We start from the raw sequence: 21,843 nt of genomic DNA, 5'->3' as shown, positions 1-21,843 counted from the left end.
CCTGCGGCTGAATCTAGTTGATGATCCCTGCCCTGCAGGCTTAGTCAAACCATTCATAATGACCCCACCACTCCCCAGCCGCCTTATTTCTCACCTTAGGGTCTTCTTTTTCACGGCGGGGACGATCTCTGTGTCAATGTCCACGTTCAGATCAAACTTGAGGCTGAAGCACTCCTTGCTGGGATCCTGCAGGGGGCGACAGACAGTGGAAGTTAACGGCTGTCGAACTGAAGAGCTCAGTCAGAACGCCAGTAGTGATCTCTTTCTCAGTAGATGCACAGGGAGGCCCTTTACTAGCAGGCTGGCTAAGACTACCCAGGAACGGTCCGTCGGAGGCCATCATATATCACTCCCTGGCTGCCACAGAGAACTAACGCGGCCTCAGAGAAACATGTTGGCTGCTGCATGAAGCCTGCAATCATGTTGGCACTGTGATCCTCATACAATCTACAACTTTCCACCACATACAACAAGACAGCTCTGTTCAGACCAACAGACTTGACCCAATACTATTAGGAACTGAGGTAGAGAGCTGTGGTTTCCTAAGGGGTGTATCTCTATGTCGCACCCCTGCCTGTCTCAATACTCACGTCAGTGTGCCGTCGCCGTGGTTTCTTCTTCACCAACTTCAACCCCCCAGCTTTACGTTCCCTGGGGGGAAAAAAAAGTCATTTGCACATTAATTGACACAAATAGACGACTCCCCTCACTCGTCTAGCGTACATTTTGTCCTTCAAACCAAAATGACGAGCGCCATGCTGACAGACAGACAGAGTGATGACGTCTGGATCGTTGACATAACGGAAGTGACATACCCTCGGTCGTTGGCCCCTTCGTCCTCCTCCTCCAGGTCAGAGGGAGGGCTGGTGCGAGGGGGACAGGAGCGCGTTGAAACGTTCCGGGCCAGGATGGAACCTTTCAGTTGGAGTTACACAGAATATCTGTTAGAGATCTTTAATAACACCCTTTAATACACAGGTACTTCCAGTTTGATCTAGCCTGACTAAATATTAAAAAGGAAATTCTAAACGTTTATCAATTCTGTGGAAGGCAGCGCGACTAACACATCAGTTCAATGAGCACAGAAGAAGTCAGACAGTCTCATATCTTACATGAACACAGTTGAAGATAAATACAAAAAAAGAATCACGGGTGGAGGGAAGTCAGTGGTTGAACAGGAAGATGGTCTAGAATTTATTGTTATGCATGTGATATGCTTTGGGGAAATACATTTCTTTGACTCAACAGTTTCAATACAAGTGCTGCTCTGGGGACCTTGACCTGACCCATCATACGACCAGTGTTGGGGAAGCTACTCTGAAAATATAGTTGACCAAGCTAGCAATTACTGAACACTGGGAGAAGTTAAGCTACTCTTCGAAAAGAGACTACTTTGTGAAAAATGATCATGTCCAATTCTGAAATGTCATAGAGTACAAATCACAAGAACAGATCACTCTGGCTTCAGATGCTGACAGAATGTGTAATTTAGTCTATGAAACACAAAAACTGTTTCAAGTGAGAAGTAGGCAGGTCTGATGCCGAAAAAGAAAGGAAATGATTGCCTACTTGAAAAGAAAAGCAGTTAGTTACTTTTCTGCCATGTAGCGGTGAAGCTAACTACTGAAAACTCTACCAAGATTTGAATTTATTAAACTACCACCAAGCTACTACAAAATGTAGTTCAATTACTAATTGAACGACATGTAGTTCACTACTCCCAACACTGCATATGACCTGACCTGAGTGTAGGATCGGGCACTGAATGTAGTGGAGAGGAAGTCTGAGGTGTGAAAGTGTTGTGGTGGGTAGTGTTGTGTACCTTGGGGTTGCAGGTCAAAGCGGGGGTGTCGGTCAAAGTGCATGTTTTCTGTTTCTTCCGGGTGGCAGCGGGAGTCACATGACTCACAAAGGTGAAGAGGGCTCTTGTTGTTCAGGTCCAGGCACTCTGGGTGGTGGCACACCTGGAGAGAGGGAGAGAGAGGGGTGAGGGTCAGTACAGCAGATGTACCAATCAAACCTGGCCAGTAGTCCCGCGCACCAGACACTTCCTCCCCAAGCTCGCAATTAGCCTGGGGAGGTCAAGTAGGCTAAGAGAGAGACAGGTCACAGTATAACGCTACATACACATCAGCCTGACGGCAGGACAGGCAGCCTAATGCTCAAGGACCCAAGCCATTGTTTACATCATCACAGAGGCATAGAAGCAGCAGACAGTTTGATATCACACAGCGCACAGGAGGTCTTCTGAACAGCCAGAGAGCCAGAGAGCCAGCCAGCCAGCCATCCAGTCAGGCAGACAGACAGCAGAAGGGAGCTGGATTAGGCCCTCTCCACCTGTGGCCAGAACCAGACAGACCTCCCCCTCAACTAGCCCCTCCAGAGGACAGCAGCTCCAGGGGGTGGTATCCCTGGCCCAGGGGGTAGAGGACATGGGTAGGGGTTTCCCTCCTCTCCAGCCTCTCCTTCTCCCCGAGCACCACGAAAACCCAGACTGACTCCTATAGAGCGAATGGGTCCTGGTAATGTAGTTCCTGTCATTGTCTCGGTGTGCTCTGCTCAGGACTGGAGGTTTGTGTGCGTGTGCATGCGTGCGTGTATAGGGGGGGGGGGCTTCATGTAAACCAGCACACACACAGATACACACAAGCAGAACAACAAGTGTTTTCCCACAAGCTACCAATCACTCAGGTCGAATAATAATCCCACAGCCCCGTTGGATGTTCAACCTACGTTGACAAACCAATATATACACCTGTAGGCTTCGTATTCCATGCATGGATATCAAGTACGTGTCAACACAAAGATGCAGCATGTCAACTCCAGCGATCCACAAACACTGATTATACCATATGTTCTGCTAGGGCCATTAATCTGTACTTTAAATCCCCGGAAAACAGTCAAGAATACTTTGGTTTAATGAATTGAGGCGAACAGGAATGTGCCCCTGTTGAGCTCTCACCCTCCGCCTACCTTCCAGCTGAGTGGATGAGAGCAGCACTGTCCCCCAGCCACACAGTCAGGCTCCATCTCCAGGGCTTCAGCTACACAATCCACCACCTCTCCAGCTAACTAACAGAGTCCTTTCCTTTCTCTCCCCCCGGAAACAGCCACAAGCTGCCTAATTAATCCATACTTCTCAATGTCTAGCCAGGTTAAGTACCACTAAGTATTTTGAGGAAATGGTTGGGGGCCGGGGGGAGGAGTAGCTGTGAGGTTAAGACCGGCCAAGCCAAGGAAGGAGTCCCAGTATAGAGATAAACGTGAAGAAGGAGGAGAATAAAATACGCAAGCAGATTTAAGAAGTCCAAAGCCCCCTAATCTGGGCTCAGTGGACTGGGGTGGTCTCGCTCTGTCAGAGCCATCTGACGTTCCGTCGGCAGGCAGGCAGGCTTGAGATCAAACCAGGGGCCCCGCTCTCTTTTCCAAGACAGCCAGGCAGGGTCCTCTGACGCTCCTCCTTTCTATTCCCCCGGGACCTCTAGTCTACACCCTAACCCAGACACATGTCTAGGGTTAACAGCTTGCTCTCTAGGGAGATACAGAGACAGAGCAAGAGAGAGAGCCAGAGCGAGCGAGAGAGCCAGAGCGAGCGAGAGAGAGAGACAGAGCGAGAGAGAGACAGAGCGAGAGAGCGAGAGACAGAGCGAGAGAGCGAGAGACAGAGCGAGAGAGCGAGAGACAGAGCGAGAGAGCGAGAGACAGAGAGAGACAGAGAGAGAGACAGAGAGAGAGACAGAGCGACAGACCGAGAGAGCGACAGAGCGAGACAGAGCGAGACAGAGCGAGACAGAGCGAGACAGAGCGAGACAGAGCGAGACAGAGCGAGACAGAGCGAGACAGAGCGAGACAGAGCGCGACAGAGAGAGCGAGAGAGCGACAGAGAGAGCGAGAGAGAGACAGAGAGAGCGAGAGAGAGCGAGAGAGAGACAGAGAGAGAGAGAGAGAGAGCGAGAGAGAGACAGAGAGAGAGCGAGAGAGAGACAGAGAAGCGAGAGAGAGAGACAGAGAGAGCGAGAGAGAGACAGAGAGAGCGAGAGAGAGACAGAGAGAGCGAGAGAGAGACAGAGAGAGCGAGAGAGAGAGAGAGAGAGCGAGAGAGAGACAGAGAGAGAGAGAGAGAGACAGAGAGAGCGAGAGAGAGACAGAGAGAGAGAGAGAGAGAGACAGAGCGAGAGAGAGAGAGACAGAGAGAGAGCGAGAGAGAGACAGAGAGAGACGAGAGAGAGAGACAGAGAAGCGAGAGAGAGACAGAAGCGAGAGAGAGAGAGAGACAGAGCGACGAGAGAGAGAGAGAGACAGAAGCGAGAGAGAAGAGAGAGACAGAGCGAGAGAGAGAGACAGAGCGAGAGAGAGAGACAAGCGAGAGAGAGAGAGACAGAAGCGAGAGAGCGAGAGACAGAGCGAGAGAGAGACAGAGAGAGAGACAGAGAGACAGAGAGAGCGACAGAGAGAGACAGAGAGAGAGAGAGCGAGAGAGAGACAGAGAGAGCGAGAGAGAGACAGAGAGAAAGCGAAGAGAGAGAGAGACAAGCGAGAGAGAGAGACAGAGCGAGAGAGAGACAGAGCGAGAGAGAGAGAGACAGAGCGAGACGAGAGAGAGACAGAGAAGCGAGAGAGAAGAGACAAGCGAGAGAGAGAGACAGAGCGAGAGACGAGACAAGCGAGAGACAAGCGAGAGAGAGACAGAGCGAGAGAGAGAGACAGAGAAGAGAGAGACAAGCGAGAGAGAAGAGAAGCGAGAGAGAGAGAGAGAGAGACAAGCGGAAGAGAGAGACAAGCGAAGAGCGAGACAGGCGAGAGAAGAGCGAGAGAGACAGAGCGAGAGAGAGACGAGAGAGAGAGAGAAGAGAGACAGAGCGAGAGACAAGAGAGACAGAGCGAGACAGAGCGAGAGACAGAAGCGAGACAGAGCGAGAGAAGCGAGACAGACGAGACAAGCGAGACAGAGCGAGACAAGCGAGAGCGAGCAGAGAGAGAGCGAGAGAGAGAGAGAAAGCGAGAGAGAGACAGAGAGAGCGAGAGAGAGAGAGAGAGAGAGACAGAGAGAGACAGAGAGAGACAGAGAGAGAGAGAAAGCGAGAGAGAGACAGAGAGAGCGAGAGAGAGACAGAGAGAGAAGGCGAGAGAGAGACAGAGAGAGAGAGAGAGAGACAGAGAGAGCGAGAGAGACAGAGAGCGAGAGAGACAGAGAGAGCGAGAGAGAGACAGAGAGAGCGAGAGAGAGACAGAGAAGCGAGAGAGAGACAGAAGCGAGAGAGAGAGACAGAGCGAGGGAGAAGCGAGAGAGAGAGACAGAGCGAGGAAGAGAGAGACAAGCGAGAGAGAGAGAGGACAGAGCGAGAGAGAGAGAGACAAGCGAAAAGCAAGAACGAGAGAGCGGAGAAAGCGAGCGAGAGAGAGAGAGAGAGAGAGAGCGAGAAAGCGAGAGAGAAGAGACAAGCGAGAGAGAGACAGAGCGAGAGAGAGAGACCAAGCGAGAGAGACACAACGAAAAAGACAAGCGAAGAGACAAAAAAGACAAAGCGCAAAGACAAGCGAGAGAGAGACAGAAAGCGAGAGAGAGACAAGCGAGAGAGAGCAAGCGAGAGCGAGAGACAAGCGAGGAGAGAGACAAGCGAGAGAGAGACAGAGCGAGAGAAGAGAAGCGAGAGAGACAGAGCGAGAGAGAGACAGAGCGAGAGAGAGAAGCGCGAGAGAGAGACAAGCGAGAGAAGAGACAGAGCGAGAGAGAGACAAGCGAGAGAGAGACAAGAGAGAGAGAGACAAACGCGAGAGAGAGACAGAGCGAGAGAGAGACAAGCGAGAGAGAGACAGAGCGAAGAGAGACAGAGCGAGAGAAGACAGAGAGAGAGAGAGAGAGAGAGAGGACAAGCGAGAGAGAGACAAGCGAGAGAGACAGAGCGAGAGAGAGCAAGCGGAGAGAGAGACAGAGCGAGAGAGAGACAGAGCGAGAGAGACAAGCGAAGAGAGAGACAAGCGAGAGAGAAGACAAGCGAGAGAGAGACAAGCGAGAGAGAGACAGACAAGCGAGAGAGAGACAGAGCGAGAGAGAACAAGCGAGAGCGAGACACGAGCGAAGAGCGGCAAGCGAGAGCGAGACAGCGAGCGGACAAGCGAGCGAGAGAAGCGAAGAGAAGAAGCGAGAGCGAGACAAGCGAGAGAGCGAGACGAAGAGAGCGAGACAGAGCGAGGCGAGACAAGCGAGAGCGAGACAGAGCGAGCGAGAGACAGAGCGAGAGCGAGACAGAGAGAAGACAGGACGAGGAGACAACGAGAGGAGGCGAGCGAGCGAGACAGACAGAGCGAGAAGCGAGACAGACAAGCGGAGAGAGCGAGACAAGCGAGCGAAGCGAGACAGAAAGCGAAGAGCGAGAGACAGAAGCGAGAGCGAGAAGACAGAGCGAGAGAGCGAGAGACAGACAGAGCGAGAGAGAGCGAGACAACAAGCGAGAAGAGACAGAAGCGAGAGAGCGAGACAGACAGAGCGAGAGAGAGAGACAGACAGAGAGAGAGAGCGAGACAGACAGAGCGAGAGCGAGAGAGAGCGAGAGAGAGAGACAGACAGAGCGAGAGAGAGAGACAGACAGAGCGAGAGAGAAGACAGAGCGAGAGAGCGAGAGACAGACAGAAGCGAGAGAAGAGAGAGAAAAGCGAAGAGAGAGAGACAGAGCGAGAGAGGAGACAGACAGAGGCGAGAGAGCGAGACGGAGAGAAGACGAGCGAGAGCGAGAGAGACAGAGAGAGAGAGAGCGAGACAGAGCGAGAGAGAGAGAGAAGCAGAGAGAGAGAGACAGAAGAGCGAGAGAGAGACAAGCGAGAGAGAGAGACAGACAAGCGAGAGAGAGAGAGAGACAGAGCGAGAGAGAGAGAGAGACAAGCGAGAGAGAGAGAGACAAGAGCGAGAGAGAGAAGAGAAGACGAGAAAGCGAGAGAAAGCGAAGAGAAGAGAGAGAAGAAAGCGAGAGAGAGAAGAGAGAGCGAAGAGAAAGCGAGAGAGAAAGCGACAGAGAGAGAGACAAGCGAGAGAGAAGCAGCGAGAGAGACAAGCGAGAGAAGAGACAAGCGAGAGAGCAGAGAGACAGAGCGGGAGAGAGAGAGACAGAGCGAGAGAGACAAGCGAGAGAGAGACAAGCGAGAGAGAGAGACAAGCGAAGAGAAGCGAGAGAGGGACAGAGAGAGAGAGAGAAGCGAGAGAGGACAAGCGAGAGAGAGACAGAGCGAGAGAGACAGAGCGAGAGAGACAGAGCGAGAGAGAGACGAGAGCGAGAGACAAGCGAGAGAGACAAGCGGACAGAAGGAGAGAAGCGAGACGAGAGAGAGAGCGAGACAGAGAGAGAGCGAGACAGAGAGGAGAGGCGAGACAGAGCGAGAGAGAGACAGAGCGAGAGAGAGAGAGACAAGCGAGAGAGAGAGACGAGAGACAGAAGCGAGAGAAAGAAGCGAGAGAGAGAGAGACAAAGAGAGAGAGAGAGACAGAGCGAGAGAGAGACAAGCGAGAGAGAGAGAAGAGGAGAAGAGAGAGAGAGACAGAGCGAGAGAGAGGAGCAAGCGAGAGAGAGAGAGAGAGACAAGCGAGAGAGAGACAAGCGAGAGAGACAAGCGGAGAGCGAGAGAAGAAAGCGAGACAAGAGAAGACAGAGCGAGAGAGACAGACGAGAGAGAGACAGAGCGAGACAGAGAAAAAGCGAGAGAGAGAAGCCGAGAGAGACAGAGAGAGACAGAGCGAGAGGAGACAAGCGAGAGAGAGAGAACGAGAGAGAGAGAGAAGCGAGAGAGAGGAGCGAGACGAGAGAGCGAGACAGAAGCGAGAGAGAGAGAGCGAGAGCGAGACAGAAGAAGCGAGACAGAGCGAGAGAAGCGAGAGAGAGAGCGAGAAGCGAGGAGAGAGAGAGAGACAAGCGGAGAGAGAAGCGAGAGAGGAGACAGGAAGCGAGAGAGGACGGAGACAAGGAGACAGGAGAGAGAAGCGAGACAGAGAGAGACGAGAGAGAGGAGAGACGAGAGAGAAGCGAGAGCGAGAGAGAGAGCGAGAGCGAGAGAGAGACAAGCGAGAGAGAGAGAGACAAGCGAGAGAGAGAGAGAGAGAGAGAGAGAGAGCGAGAGAGAGAGAGAGCGAGAGAGAAGGAGCGAGAGAGAGACAAGCGAGAGAGAGAGACAAGCGAGAGAGAGAGAGAAGCGAGAAGACAAGCGAGAGAGAGAGACAAGCGAGAGAGAGACAAGCGAGAGAGAGAGAGACAGAGCGAGGAGAGAGACAGAGAGAGAGAGACAGAGCGAGAGAGAGGAAGCGAGAGAGAGAGAGAGCGAGAGAGAGAGAGGAAAGCGAGAGAGAGAGAGCGAGAGAGAGAGAGAGAGACAGAGCGAGAGAGAGCGAGACAGAGCGAGAGAGAAGACAGAGAGAGAGGAGACAGAGCGAGAGAGACAGAGCGAGAGAGAGAGAGAGAGAGAGACAGAGCGAGAGAGAGAGAGAGACGAGCGAGAGAGAGAGCGGAGAGAGAGAGAGAAGAGAGGGGAGAGACAGAGCGAGAGAGAGAGCGAGACAAAGCGAGAGAGAGAGGGAGAGACAAGCGAGAGAAGAGAAGAGAGAGAGAGCGAGAGAAGCGAGGAGACAAGCGAGAGAGAGAGAGAGAGAGAGAAGCGAGAGAGAGAGAGAGAGAGAAGGAGAGAGAGAAGAGAGAGAGAGACAGAGCGAGAGAGAGAGAGAAGAGAGAGAGAGAGAGAGAAGAGGAGAAAGCGAGAGAGAGAGCGAGAGAGAGAGAGAGACACGAGAGAGAGAAGAGAGAGAGCGAGAGGAGAGAAGACAGAGCGAGAGAAGAGAGAGACAGAGCGAGAGAGAGAGAGAGAAGACAGAGAGAGCGAGAGAGAAGACAGAGCGAGAGAGAGAGAGAGAGACGAGAGAGAGAGAGAGAGAGACGAGCGAGAGCGAGAGAGAGAAGAGAGAGAGAGAGCGAGAGAGAGACAAGCGAGAGAGAGAGAGAGAGAGAGAAAGCGAGAGAGAGAGACAGAGCGAGAGAGAGAGAGACAAGCGAGAGAGAGAGAGAGAAGCGAAGAGAGCGAGAGAGAGACAGAGCGAGAGACAGAGAGAGAGAGACAAGCGAGAGAGAGAAGAGAGAGAAGAGAAGCGAGAGAGAGAGAGAGAAAGCGGAGAGAGAGAACAGAGAGAGAGAGAGAGAGAGCAAGCGAGAGAGAGAGACACAAGCGAGAGAGAGAGAGACAAGCGAGAGAGAGAGCGACAAGCGAGAGAGCGAAAGAGAGAAGCGAGAAAGAGAAGAGACAGACAAGCGAGAGAGAGAGACAAAGCGAGAAGAGAGAGAAAGCGGAGAGAGACAAGCGAGAGAGAGAAGAGAGAGAGAGACAAGCGAAGAGAGAGAGACAAGCGAAAGGAAAGCGAGAGAGAGAGACAAGACGAAGAGAGAAGAGAAAGAAGACAGCGAAGAGAGAAGCGAGAGAGAGAGAGAAGACAAGCGAGAGAGAGAGAAGCGAAGAGAGAGAAGCAGAGAGAGAGAGACAAGCGAGAGAAGAGAAAGCGAGAGAGAGAGAGAGACAAGCGAGAGAGAAGAGACAAGCGAGGAGCGAAGGAAAGCGAGAGAAACGAGAGAGAGACAGAGCGAAGAGAGAAGAAAGACGAAGAGAGCGAAAGCGAGAGAGAGACAAGCGAGAGAGAGAGAAGACGAAGAGAAGCGAAGCGAGAGAAGAGAGAGAGAAGAAAGCGAAGAGAGAGACAGAGCGAGAGAGAGAAGCGAGAGAGAAAAGCGAGAAGCGAAGCGAGAGAGAGAGAGAGAGACAGCCGAAGAGAAGAGAGAGAAAGAAGACAGCGAGAGAAGAGAAAGAAGAGAGAGAGAGACAAGCGAGAAGAGACAAGCGAGAAGAGAGACAAGCGAGAGAAGAGACAAAGCGAGAGAGAGAGAGGAAGCGAGAGAGAGAGACAGAGAGAAAGAGAGAGAGAGAGAGACAAGCGAGAGAGAGAGAGACAGACGAAGAGAGAGAGACAAGCGAGAGAGAGAAAAGAGAGAGAGAAGACAAGCGGAGAAGCGAAGACAAGCGAGAGAGAGACAAGCGGAAAGGAGAACAAGCGAAGAGAAGAAGCGAAGCAAGACAACGGAGGAAAGCGAAGCGAGAGAAGAAAGCGAAAGAGAGAAGAGAAGAAGGCGAGAGCAGCGAAGAAAAAGCGAGAGAAGACGAAGCGAAGCGAAAGCGAAAAAAGACGAAAAAGAGAAAGCGAAGACGAGCGAAAAAGAGCGACGAAAGAAAAAGACGAGAGGAAGAGCGAGAGAAAGCGAAAGAGAGAGACAGAACGACAAGCGAGAAAGAAGCGGAGAAGAAGCGAGAGGAGGCGAAGAGAGCCGAAGAGAGAAGCGAAGAAGCGAGAGAGAGGAAGAAGAGAGGAGAGAGCGAAAGACAAGCAGAGAGACAGAAGCGAAGAGACAAGCGAGAGAAAGAAGAGAGCGAGAGAGACAGCGAGAGAGCGAGAGAAGCAGAGAGAGAAGAGCGGAAGACAAGCGAAGAAGAGAGAAGGGAGAAGCGAGAAAGCGAGAGAGAGAAGACAAAGCGAAGAGAAGCGAGACGGAGAGAGGAACGAGGGAACGAGAGCGAGAGAAGACAGAGCGAAGAGACAAGCGAAGAGAACAAGCGAGAGAGACGAAGAGAGACAGAGCGAGAAGAGAGCGAAGAAAGCGACGAGAGAGAAAGCGAGAGAGAAGACAGAAAGCCGAGAGCGAACAGACAGAGGAAGCGAGAAGACAGCGAGCGAGAGAGAGACAGAGCGAAGAGAGGAGAGACAAGCGAGAGAGAGAGAGAGAAGAAGGAGCGAGAGAGAAAGACAAGCGAGAGAAGAGACAAGCGGAGAAAGAGAGAACAGAGCGAGAGAGCGAGAGAGACAAGCGAGAGAGAGACAGACAAGGCGAGAGAGAAGACAGACAAGCGAGAGAAGAAGCGAGAGAGAGAGACAAAGCGAGAGAGAGAGACAGACGAGAAGAGAGAGCGAGAGCGAGAGAAAGCGAGAGAGAGACAACGAGAGAGAGAGAGAAGCGAAGAGAGAGAAGAGAGAAAGCGAAGAAGAGAGCGAGAGAGACAAGCGAGAAGAGAAGCGAGAGAGAGAGACAGAGAGAGAGAGAGAAGCGAGAAGAAGCGAGAGAAGCGACAAGCGAGAGAGAAGAAAAACGAGAAGAAAGCGAGAAAAAGAGAGAAGCGAGAAAAGCGAGAGAAGCGAAGGAAGCAAGGCGAAGAAGAGAAGAGAAAGGAGCGAGAAGACAAGCGAGAGAGAAAGAGAGAAGAGACAAGCGAAGAGGGCGGAAGACAGAAAGGAGAGAGACGACAAAGAAGCGAGAGACAGACGAGCGAGAAGAAGCGGACAAACGGAGAGGCAGAAGCGAGACAGAAGCGAGAGGGAAAGCGGACAGACAAGCGAAGAGAGAGAGGAAGACAAGCGAGAGAGAAGAAGACAAGCGAGAGGAGAGGAACGAAGAGCGAAGAAGACAAGCGAAGAGAGAGAGAGAGAGAAGAAGCGAGACAAGACAGAGCGAAAGCGAAGACGAAAGAGAGACAAGCGAAGAAGAGAGAGAGAGCGAAGAAGGAAAGCGAAGAGAAACGAGAGAAAGACAGAAGCAGAGACGAGAGAGAGAGAGAGAGAACAAGCGAGGAAGAGAGAAAGAGAGAAGAAGAGAGAGAGAGAAGAGCGAAAGCGAAGCGAAAGGGAAAGCGAGAGAGAGAGAGACAAGCGAGAAGAGAGAGAAGCGAGAGCGAGAGAGAGACAGAGCGAGAGCGAGAGAGAGAGACAGAGCGAGAGCGAGAGAGAGAGACAGAGCGAGAGCGAGAGAGAGAGACAGAGCGAGAGCGAGAGAGAGAGACAGAGCGAGAGCGAGAGAGAGAGAAAGACGAGAGCGAGAGAGAGAGACAGAGCGAGAGAGGAGAGAGACAGAGCGAAGAGAGAGACAAGCGAGAGCGAGAGAGAGAAGACAGAGCGAGCGAGAGAGAAGACAAGCGAGAGAGAGAAGACAGAGCGAAGCGAGAGAGAGACAGACGAGAGAGAGAGAGACAGACGAGAGAGAGAGAGACAGAAGCGAGAGAGAGACAGAAAGCGAAGAGAGAGACAGAGCGAAGAGAGAAGACAAGCGAGAGAGAGAGACAAGCGAAAGAGAGAGAGAGAGAGAGAGAACAGAGCGAGAGAAAGAGAGAGAGAAGCGAGCGAGAGAAGAGAGGGAGAGCGAGACAGAGAGAAAGAGAGAGACAAGCGAGACAGAGACAGAGAGACAGAGACAGAGACAAGAGAAGAGAAAGCGAGAGAGAGAGAAGAGAAAGCGAAGAGAAGCGAAGAAAGCGAGAGAAAGCGAGGAGAAAGCGAAGAGAGAGAGAAAGCGAAGAAGCGAGAGAAGCGAGAGAAAGCGAGAGAGAGCAGCGAGAAGCGAGAGAAAGCGAGAAGAGCGAGAGCGAGAGAAAGCGAGAGAGAGCGAAAGCGAGAGACAGAGAGACAGAGAGACAGAGAGACAGAGAGACAGAGAGAGAGAGAGACAGACGAGACAGAGAGACAGAGAGACAGAGAGACAGAGAGAGAGAGACAGACGAGAGCGAGAGAGAGAGAGACAGAGCGAGAGAGACAGAGCGAGAGAGAGACAGAGCGAGAGCGAGAGAGAGAGAGACAGAGCGAGAGAGAGAGAGAGACAGAGCGAGAGAGAGAGAGACAGAGCGAGAGAGAGAGAGAGACAGAGCGCGAGAGAGAGAGACAGAGCGCGAGAGAGAGAGACAGAGCGAGAGAGAGCGAGAGAGAGAGAGAGAGACAGAGAGAGAGAGAGAGAGAGAGAGAGAGAGAGAGAGAGAGAGAGAGAGAGAGACACACACAGAGAAAGACACAGAGAGAGAACCTTGTTTACTGTAATAGGCACATTAAATGCTCCCCTCCAAAAGCACCATTAAGTTAAGTGTGCTTTGAAGTTTTTAGATGGAGCATATCTCTGGTTGTTGGATGGGAGATTCAAATGCAACTTAAAAGGCCTTGTTCCATTCATTCCAAAACATTGGTATGATGGTATATTGCTAGTTATATTAATCCATAGTTGGAATGTTTCGTTCCGTTCTCTCTCGCTGTTAAATAAAATACAAAACATCGTGCTATGTAACAACATGAGCATGTCAGGAAAACTCAAGAGTACTGCTTTCAATTTGTTTTCCTGGAAATAACAATAAACCTCTCCCCTCAGAAGTCATTTCACACACACACAAAACACAAATAGCTGACAGACAAGACTTGTAAGCCCCTGTAACCCAACAGCTCTCCCTCAACAACCACATAACAGACGTGACATGGTGTTAATGAAATGTGGAGTCAGACGTGTGTGTGTGTTTAGATGGGTGAAACAGGAGCAAATCAGATGCCATATTTAGACAACGGCGGGCTCAGCAAGGTAACCAATAACTCACGCATGGGCCGGGTGTCCAGGCAGCTGCATTCCTGTCGGGACTGAAGCTGCTGAATGTATCTGCTGCCTGGGCGACCCAACACAAATAAACGTGTCACCTCTCGGATGAGGAAAGCTCTCCTATGCCTCTTCTCTCCTGGACAAAAAGCCACACATTCAGTCCCAAAACCTGTCAGCGTTTAGTTTTAAAGAAAGAAAGAAAAAAAAAAAAAGACTACATTTGAACATACTCAGAGGACAAGACTCAAAGGCTATGTCACTGAAATGTTGAATGTTCAAGTTACCATCTCATCTTAGCGATTGATACTGGGATGTGATAGTATTTCCAACAATAGGTCACCTGAGACTGAAGATGAGAGCACAGCACACTTGGTGGTGGTGACTGGCACTAGCGGGCCAATTAGAGTGCATGGTGACTTTGAAGGAGGATGATGGTCAAATGACAGCTGGCTGGGGATCGGGAGCTGGGAGTATGTGTGTGTGTGTGTGTGTGTGTGTGTGTGTGTGTGTGTGTGTGTGTGTGTGTGTGTGTCCAGACGTGTGTTATCAAGTCAACGGGATTAGCGGTGTGTTTGGAGGAGGAACAGTGATTGTGGCCCGAGCGACACGGACACGGACACACACGCCCCCGACAGCTGTGAAAACACACACACACACACACACACAGGCCCCTCTGCAGCCTTCGCTCAGGCTTAGCCCCATCACTGCCATGTGGTACCTGATTACACACACTTGTTGCCACGCATACCACACACACGACCAAGGCGCCATCACACACTACCACACACACGACCAAGGCGCCATCACACACTACCAAGGCGCCATCACACACTACCACACATGCGACCACCAAGGCGCCATCACACACTACCACACATGCGACCAAGGCGCCATCACACACTACCAAGGCGCCATCACACACTACCACACATGCGACCAAGGCGCCATCACACACTACCAAGGCGCCATCACACACTACCACACATGCGACCAAGGCGCCATCACACACTACCAAGGCGCCATCACACACTACCACACATGCGACCAAGGCGCCATCACACACTACCACACATGCGACCAAGGCGCCATCACACACTACTACACATGCGACCAAGGCGCCATCACACACTACCACACATGCGACCAAGGCGCCATCACACACTACCACACATGCGACCAAGGCGCCATCACACACTACCAAGGCGCCATCACACACTACCACACATGCGACCAAGGCGCCATCACACACTACCAAGGCGCCATCACACACTACCACACATGCGACCAAGGCGCCATCACACACTACCAAGGCGCCATCACACACTACCACACATGGACCAAGGCGCCATCACACACTACCACACATGCGACCAAGGCGCCATCACACACTACCACACATGTGACCAAGGCGCCATCACACACTACCAAGGCGCCATCACACACTACCAAGGCGCCATCACACACTACCAAGGCGCCATCACACACTACCACACATGCGACCAAGGCGCCATCACACACTACCAAGGCGCCATCACACACTACCACACACATGCGACCAAGGCGCCATCACACACTACCAAGGCGCCATCACACACTACCACACATGCGACCAAGGCGCCATCACACACTACCACACATGCGACCAAGGCGCCATCACACACTACCAAGGCGCCATCACACACTACCACACATGCGACCAAGGCGCCATCACACACTACCACACATGTGACCAAGGCGCCATCACACACTACCAAGGCGCCATCACACACTACCACACATGCGACCAAGGCGCCATCACACACTACCACACATGCGACCATGGCGCCATCACACACTACCATGGCGCCATCACACACTACCACACATGCGACCAAGGCGCCATCACACACTACCATGGCGCCATCACACACTACCATGGCGCCATCACACACTACCATGGCGCCATCACACACTACCATGGCGCCATCACACACTACCAAGGCGCCATCACACACTACCAAGGCGCCATCACACACTACCATGGCGCCATCACACACTACCATGGCGCCATCACACACTACCATGGCGCCATCACACACTACCATGGCGCCATCACACACTACCATGGCGCCATCACACACTACCATGGTGCCATCACACACTACCAAGGCGCCATCACACACTACCAAGGTGCCATCACACACACAATCATGTGAACACAAAGTTGCTACATTCCAATTTCCAACCATCAATGGGAGGTAGACAACTATTGAATGAACGTTCCTCTCACGGACTACAGCTGTCACACTTAGAGATGACTGGGTTCTCCAGAAGTCATTCAAATTAAATTCCCTTCCCATCTTCCATTGGGTCATCCACATACAGTCAGTCTCCAGCAGCCATCACACACACACACACACACACACACACACACACACGCAGGCAGCCTAAATCAACACTCCATTGAACAGCTATGACGAACGTTCAGTCAATACAGATGATTGTGTTTAGCTAGGTCGAGCACAGACCAAACAGTCATGATGACATTTGGATATGGCTACAGTTCTCTAATAAAGCCTTCCTTTCAGTAATTTACTGTGTGCCTTGTTTACACTGCAGTCAGTTGATAGTGTGCTGCAGAGTGTTTCAGTGATCTATTCCACAATAACATCACTCCACCCCCACACTAAAACGTTACTTCAGGGCCAGGCACTGACGTGTTAGACATCTTTGATTTGGCAACTTGAAGCCGAGTTCACCCTTTAGCGTTAGTTACCTTAGCAGATATGCCTTCTCATCATCAGTCATTTAAATGCGTAAGACGTACTGAATCACACACACAACCATCCCCCGGCTTGGAACGTAAATGAGACTCGACTGGTGTCTACAGACCTTGGATGACACGTTATCACAACACACGCAAAAGTGACACACAAATGATTGGTTTGACTCAGTCGTGTACAGTCTTGTACAAATAATAAGACTGTTGTGTGCACTCACACACCCTCAAACGAGACAGGCAGTACAGACTTCAGACTCCCTCATACACTGGTGTCAGACTCACTCCCGTCTAACTAATCAAATACATTGAACAAAAATATAAACACAACATGTAAAGTGTTGGTCCCATGTTTAATGACCTGAAATAAAAAATTAAAAAATCCTACAAATGTTCTATATACACAAAAAGCTTATTTCTCTCAAATTCTGTGCACAAATTTGTTTACATCCCCGTTAGTGAGCATTTCTCCTTAGCCAAGATAATCCATCCACCTGACAGATATGGCATATCATGAAGCTGATTAAACAGCATGATCATTACACAGGTGCACCTTGTGCTGGGGACAATAAAATGCTCCCCAGTGGGTGGGCCTATCCTCTCCAAGGCTGCACCATTTGCCCAGTTTTGTGAAATCCATAGATTTTGAATTTATTTGAATTGATTGTTTTTAATTTTGTATTTTTATTTAACTTTTATTTAACTAGGCAAGACAGACATTCTTAATTACAATGACGGCCTACCCCGGCCAAACCTGGACAACGCTGGGCCAATTGTGCGCCGCCCTATGGGACTCCCAATCACGTCCGGATGTGATGCAGCCTGGATTCGAACCAGGGACTACAGTGATGCCTCTTGCACTGAGATGCAGTGCCTTAGACTGCTGCGCCACTCGGGAGCCCAATTTGATTTCCTTATATGAACTTTAACTCAGTAAAGCCACAGCAGATGTTCCAGACCTGAAAAGCTTCTCTGCTCTCTAACCCTTCCCAGTCCTTCCTATCTTGGTCTGGTCTGTTCTGGTACTCTGTGTTCAGACTCTGCCTCCGTCGGCATGCCTTCAATGTATCAATGAGCTGCGTGGGAGACTCTCCACACCACTTAAAAAAATATACAGCTTCAGCCTGGGTGGCCAGCACTCACCGTAATGCTACAGCTAGCTATACTACTGGGACATCGTAATAATCATGGTTTTAATTCAGAATGATGGATTGGTACGCAAATGCTAAACACTAAATACCCATGGAGTCTGCTTTACATCAAAAAGACAGTTAAATCACTTCTTCTTTGGCCTGCCATCTAGGCCATCATTACTTTTAGTTACCATTTTCTGAGAACACATTTTCATGCCCCTCTTGGGAGTTGAGCACGCAACTGGGGGCCCCCTGGGTTCACTGTAGAGGTTGGTTTCCTAAACATGACATGCTGTAGCCTCAGTGTACCCAGTGGTGTAGCGAAGGATAAACGCAGGTATACACCGAATATCCACCTATTTCTCAGTGGGCATTGCATATACTCACTTCTTAATCCTCAGGGTACGTGTCATAGTAGTGTAGTGGAGGTATACACCGTATCAATTAACAAGGCAGATCAGAATGTTTAGCTTAAAATGCTGATAGACGATTATTTCTTCACATTCTCAGTGCAGCAACGTGCACACGGCGGTAGGCCTAGAACAGAGCAAATGTTCCAAAATGCAATTTGTGGAAAACCCCACTCTAAATCCCCACGCACATGCATGCGGTCTCGTGGAAATATTAATTCGAAATTAAGAGGGGAGATCTAAAGATGCAACAACTATCATGGGTTGCTAATATGACTAGGATCATGCCTTTGGCTAGAAGACAATGAAAGAAAGTCTTTGTAAAATAATTGCCTCCACGTTTCTATGGTGGGATATATATATGAAGTAAAAAGTCCAGGTTTCAAACAGTTAAGGAACAGAAAAAAATATATAGTGAAGCTAATGATAGGCCTAACCGCCTTCTGGTAGATGGAAAGGCTTTCCCAAAAACTAACAAAATGTTAGCTAGCTACAAAGTAGCCCATGCCTACCTGTCAGAATGATGTCATGATTACGTGCATCAATCCATTGGCCATTTGTTTTGCAACTCCATCTCATGTGCTACAGAAACACCACTAATCAAACAACATTGCTAGGTGCCTGGCACTTAAATTAAAGGGTAAGTACACTTAAAAATCAAACATTTCAGATTTTTTTTAAATACCTAAAAAAAAGTGCTCTCCTGATATGGTTTAAGCATTTTAGATCATTCAGAGTGCATGTCATTGTCTCTCATAGAGTTTTTCACACAGGGTGCCTTTCCTTTGCCAGGCGGGCTGTTTGGGAAATGTTTGGCCAAATTAGAGTAAACCCACTTCTCCAGGCACCACTACACCACTGACTGTACCCTTTTAGTTCTGGCTGTTACTGGTATGCTAGGTGGAAACAGAGAGGAAGGGGGGGGGGGATAGAGGGATAAATGAGATCAAAGGGATAGATCAGAGCCCCCAGGTCAGGACTGGGCCAGATCTGATCATTTATTTTTCAATAAATAAACTTGTGTGAGTCTGTGAGAAGAGGCAGGGGAGAACAGTACCGCCACGCTTTCTCTTTCTTCTCCCGCCATCAGTCCGTTTCTCTAGCTGGGCTCTGAGAGAGTGCCAGGACCAGGCCGGAGCTTTTAAAGCAGGAGGTCTTACACAACGCCAGCCTGACGTGTCTCCTTAATATTACACACACCCCCCCCCCTTTACTGTGGAAGGGTTTGGTTTTCTTCAAACACATATGGAACTCTTCAAAACAGAGGCACTTGTTGTATCGGAGCGTTCAAAGCTAGGGCAGAGTGAGCGTGCATGTGTTTCTGGGACACATGGGATGATTCATGTATAGAAGGCTTGTACTGTAGGGAGACTTGTTTTCTATCTGTAATGAGATGTTTGGCAGAGTGAAACATCCAAGCCCACACCTGAGGCTGAGTGACTGGTAAGTGTCTGGTTGACAGGATAAACATTTTTTGTATTTATTGCCAAGGCAGCGGCTACTGATCCTGGGGTCCAAACAGGATTAAAACAACCACATCGCAACAAAACGTAACAGCCTACATCATAAACAAAACATCATACAAAACATTACATCACTTCTCGATCACTACAAATCTACAATATTACAGTGTGTGTGTGTGCGCACGTCTCTCCACATTCCCCGTTGTGCCGTGAGGTGTTTTATCTTTTTTTCTTTTTAAATGTATCAGATTTCACTCGCTTGTGGTACTTGATGTATATACAGTATATATGATAAAGGATGTCATTCAGGCCAATGCCACAGGTATTAGTAAAGTAGATGACGTCATTTGTCCAGTGTTATACTAAAATGCCTGCAGCTTTTCAGTTTAAATTCAGTCAAATATTGTTGATGTACAACCGGATGCATTTCGCCCAGGCTGGGTTGAACACTCCCAACCAAACAGGCCTGAAATCTGATCCCATCAGTGGGAAAGTCCTTAGTTAAACTAAACCGAGTGACTTGTCATCTGTTTAAATGTATTTTAAAAGGAGTTGTCAGGCAGACTGGGGGAAAACCACATGGAGTGTTTCATAATGATGACAAACCTATGACACATCTCCTACTGTAAGTCTTAGGAGAGGACTGGCTTTTCCAGATGTACACACCGTGGAGAGTACACTAGGGAAACAGGTCTGGACTAGAGAGAGGGGACCTGACATCAATTCTGAATATAGCAGTCTCCAACACAAATCACAAGATTACGCAGTGGCAAAAACCAAAAAGACAGCACTTCTTCAATGGTCAACGGTCCATTTGATTAGCTGTGTTTGGTCAGTGGATGTACAGTAGAGTTTGGGAATTGTCTGTTCTAGGACAGAGATACACTGAAGGACATCCATCTAACAGAGCATTACAGGAAATAGCCTAGCTCTTTTTACAAAGGAAACATTCCACCAAAAGTGTGTTTCAACATGCAGCATGAAGAGCCTTGCCTGTACAGTAAACTGCACAAACATGCACAGATTTCACACCCACACCTTGAGAAATAGGCTAGAACTTTAACTAGCAAGAGACTCAGACCACCCTGAAGTCAAGCCTTTTGTCCCTAAAAGGTCAAGCCAAGCCTTTTGCCCTATACCCATATGATATACGTATTGACGCATATCACGAGGCATAAAAAAATAAAAAAATAATAATAATATTAATAATCATAAAACTGCAGATTTGCTGATGGCCTCATTGGACACTGAACTGTCAACGATGGCAAAACGAGAGACAACTTTTTCTTACACACAAACTTCAAGAGTTATTGGTGTGACCACATGAGAAAACTGAAGACCCACTCACCGGCAGCTGGTCTGTCTCCGCTCTAACGCAGTCAAGTGCACTGAGACGGAGTGAGTGTTGTCTCAGGCTGCGCTGCTGGACTGTGATGCAACCAGGCTTCCTATCCATAGCTTCAGGGAAGGAAAAGAGACCGATAGGCAGGAAGGCGATGTGCACGACCAAAAAAAGGAGGAAGTGGGTGAAAAAGAAAATGATTTGGGGAACTGCTGGAAACTCCTAGAGAGACAAATTACTGATTTGGACACAGGCAGTTCCAATTTCGACTTGGAAATGGATAGTTGGTAAGCCACTTTAGATTTGGTATGAAGAAAATGGAGGGGGGGGACACTGGCTGGGCTGGCGTGTGCTGTTGAGGATCTTGGGTTGTTGATATAAGAAACAGATGTGGAATATGCCGACGTCTGACAAAAAAAAAACAGAGAATTAAAGGCCCCCAAACGTTGCAATTGATGTCTGCGTGTATGCATTCATCAACGGCAAGCAGGAACAGTGTAGAGATAGGGAGGAAAAAAACTACAGGAAGTTTATTGATGGCCTATGCTCCCCGAGGAACAAAAGGGTTTAAATGTCAAGACATAAAGAGAGGGTGCATTGCACTAGCATTCTCACTGAGGAACAAAATAGCACTCAACTTCACTCTGGCTGTGGATCTCCTCAGCCAGGTACCATTTTGCCATACCATTCTCCCACCTGTCCCTATAGATTACACCTAGCTGTGAACCAAAATGTAAGATCAACCCTAAAACTACACAACCCCAGGCAGACAATAACACAACATGCTGGGTTCCTTTCACTGAACCTCAGTACTAATGCACACAGTGGGAGAGGTTGTGAGAGGGGTAAGGATGTTCTCGATCACTCACCTCCAGTTTGCTGGGAAAAAAGTGCTGAGAAAATGTGCTGGGAAAAAGTGTGTTCCAGAAAATAATCTCTCCGTTTCGATGGGTAAGTGACAAAATACTTCCAAAGGTCACAACTGTCAGTAGCTCGGTGGCAGGCAGACCACAAGTTAAAATCCCACCCTCGATGGAAGCTTCTCTCTAATCTCGTTCATCCGTCAGTAAGGGAGCGTGAGAGAAAGTGTTTTAAAGTCCTCTATGAGCAGGAAGAGCTCCAAGGTAGTAGAACGCCACAGGATAACCTGACAGACGAGGCTAGAATGAGCATGAACATGTGAGCTGCCTTGGTGTTTGCGATACCCCGCCCCCCACTACACCATCAGCCTCTCCCTCCACTCAAAGACCTACCAGCATACACACATCCTGGACTGACTCACTGACTTGTATAGAAACCAGTCCTTATTCTAAACATCTCATGTT

General features: G+C 49.7%; 1 protein-coding gene across 9 annotated transcripts in view; it reads right to left on the bottom strand.

Annotated features, from left to right (window-relative positions):
* LOC106567125 (pleckstrin homology domain-containing family G member 5) overlaps nt 1-21,843 on the bottom strand; it is an 85,493-nt gene that overhangs the window by 24,175 nt on the left and 39,475 nt on the right. For 6 of the 9 annotated variants that reach the window (XM_014136055.2, XM_014136053.2, XM_014136063.2 and 3 more), the window contains exons 3-6: nt 1,823-1,964; nt 816-915; nt 591-651; nt 95-186 (exon numbers count right to left, since the gene is read on the bottom strand). In XM_014136055.2, the coding sequence (XP_013991530.1) occupies nt 95-186; nt 591-651; nt 816-915; nt 1,823-1,964 (395 nt within the window). Of the gene's footprint in view, nt 1-94; nt 187-590; nt 652-815; nt 916-1,822; nt 1,965-13,413; nt 13,549-20,524; nt 20,670-21,387; nt 21,716-21,843 lie in introns of those variants that run through there. The other 3 variants (XM_014136059.2, XM_014136058.2, XM_014136056.2) reach the window with 3 other exon arrangements.

The sequence above is a fragment of the Salmo salar genome, chromosome ssa13 (genome assembly GCF_905237065.1).
Source record: "Salmo salar chromosome ssa13, Ssal_v3.1, whole genome shotgun sequence".
NCBI lineage: Eukaryota > Metazoa > Chordata > Actinopteri > Salmoniformes > Salmonidae > Salmo > Salmo salar.
Note: the sequence above shows the minus strand (reverse complement) of the source record. Positions and strands in the feature narration are given on the sequence as shown.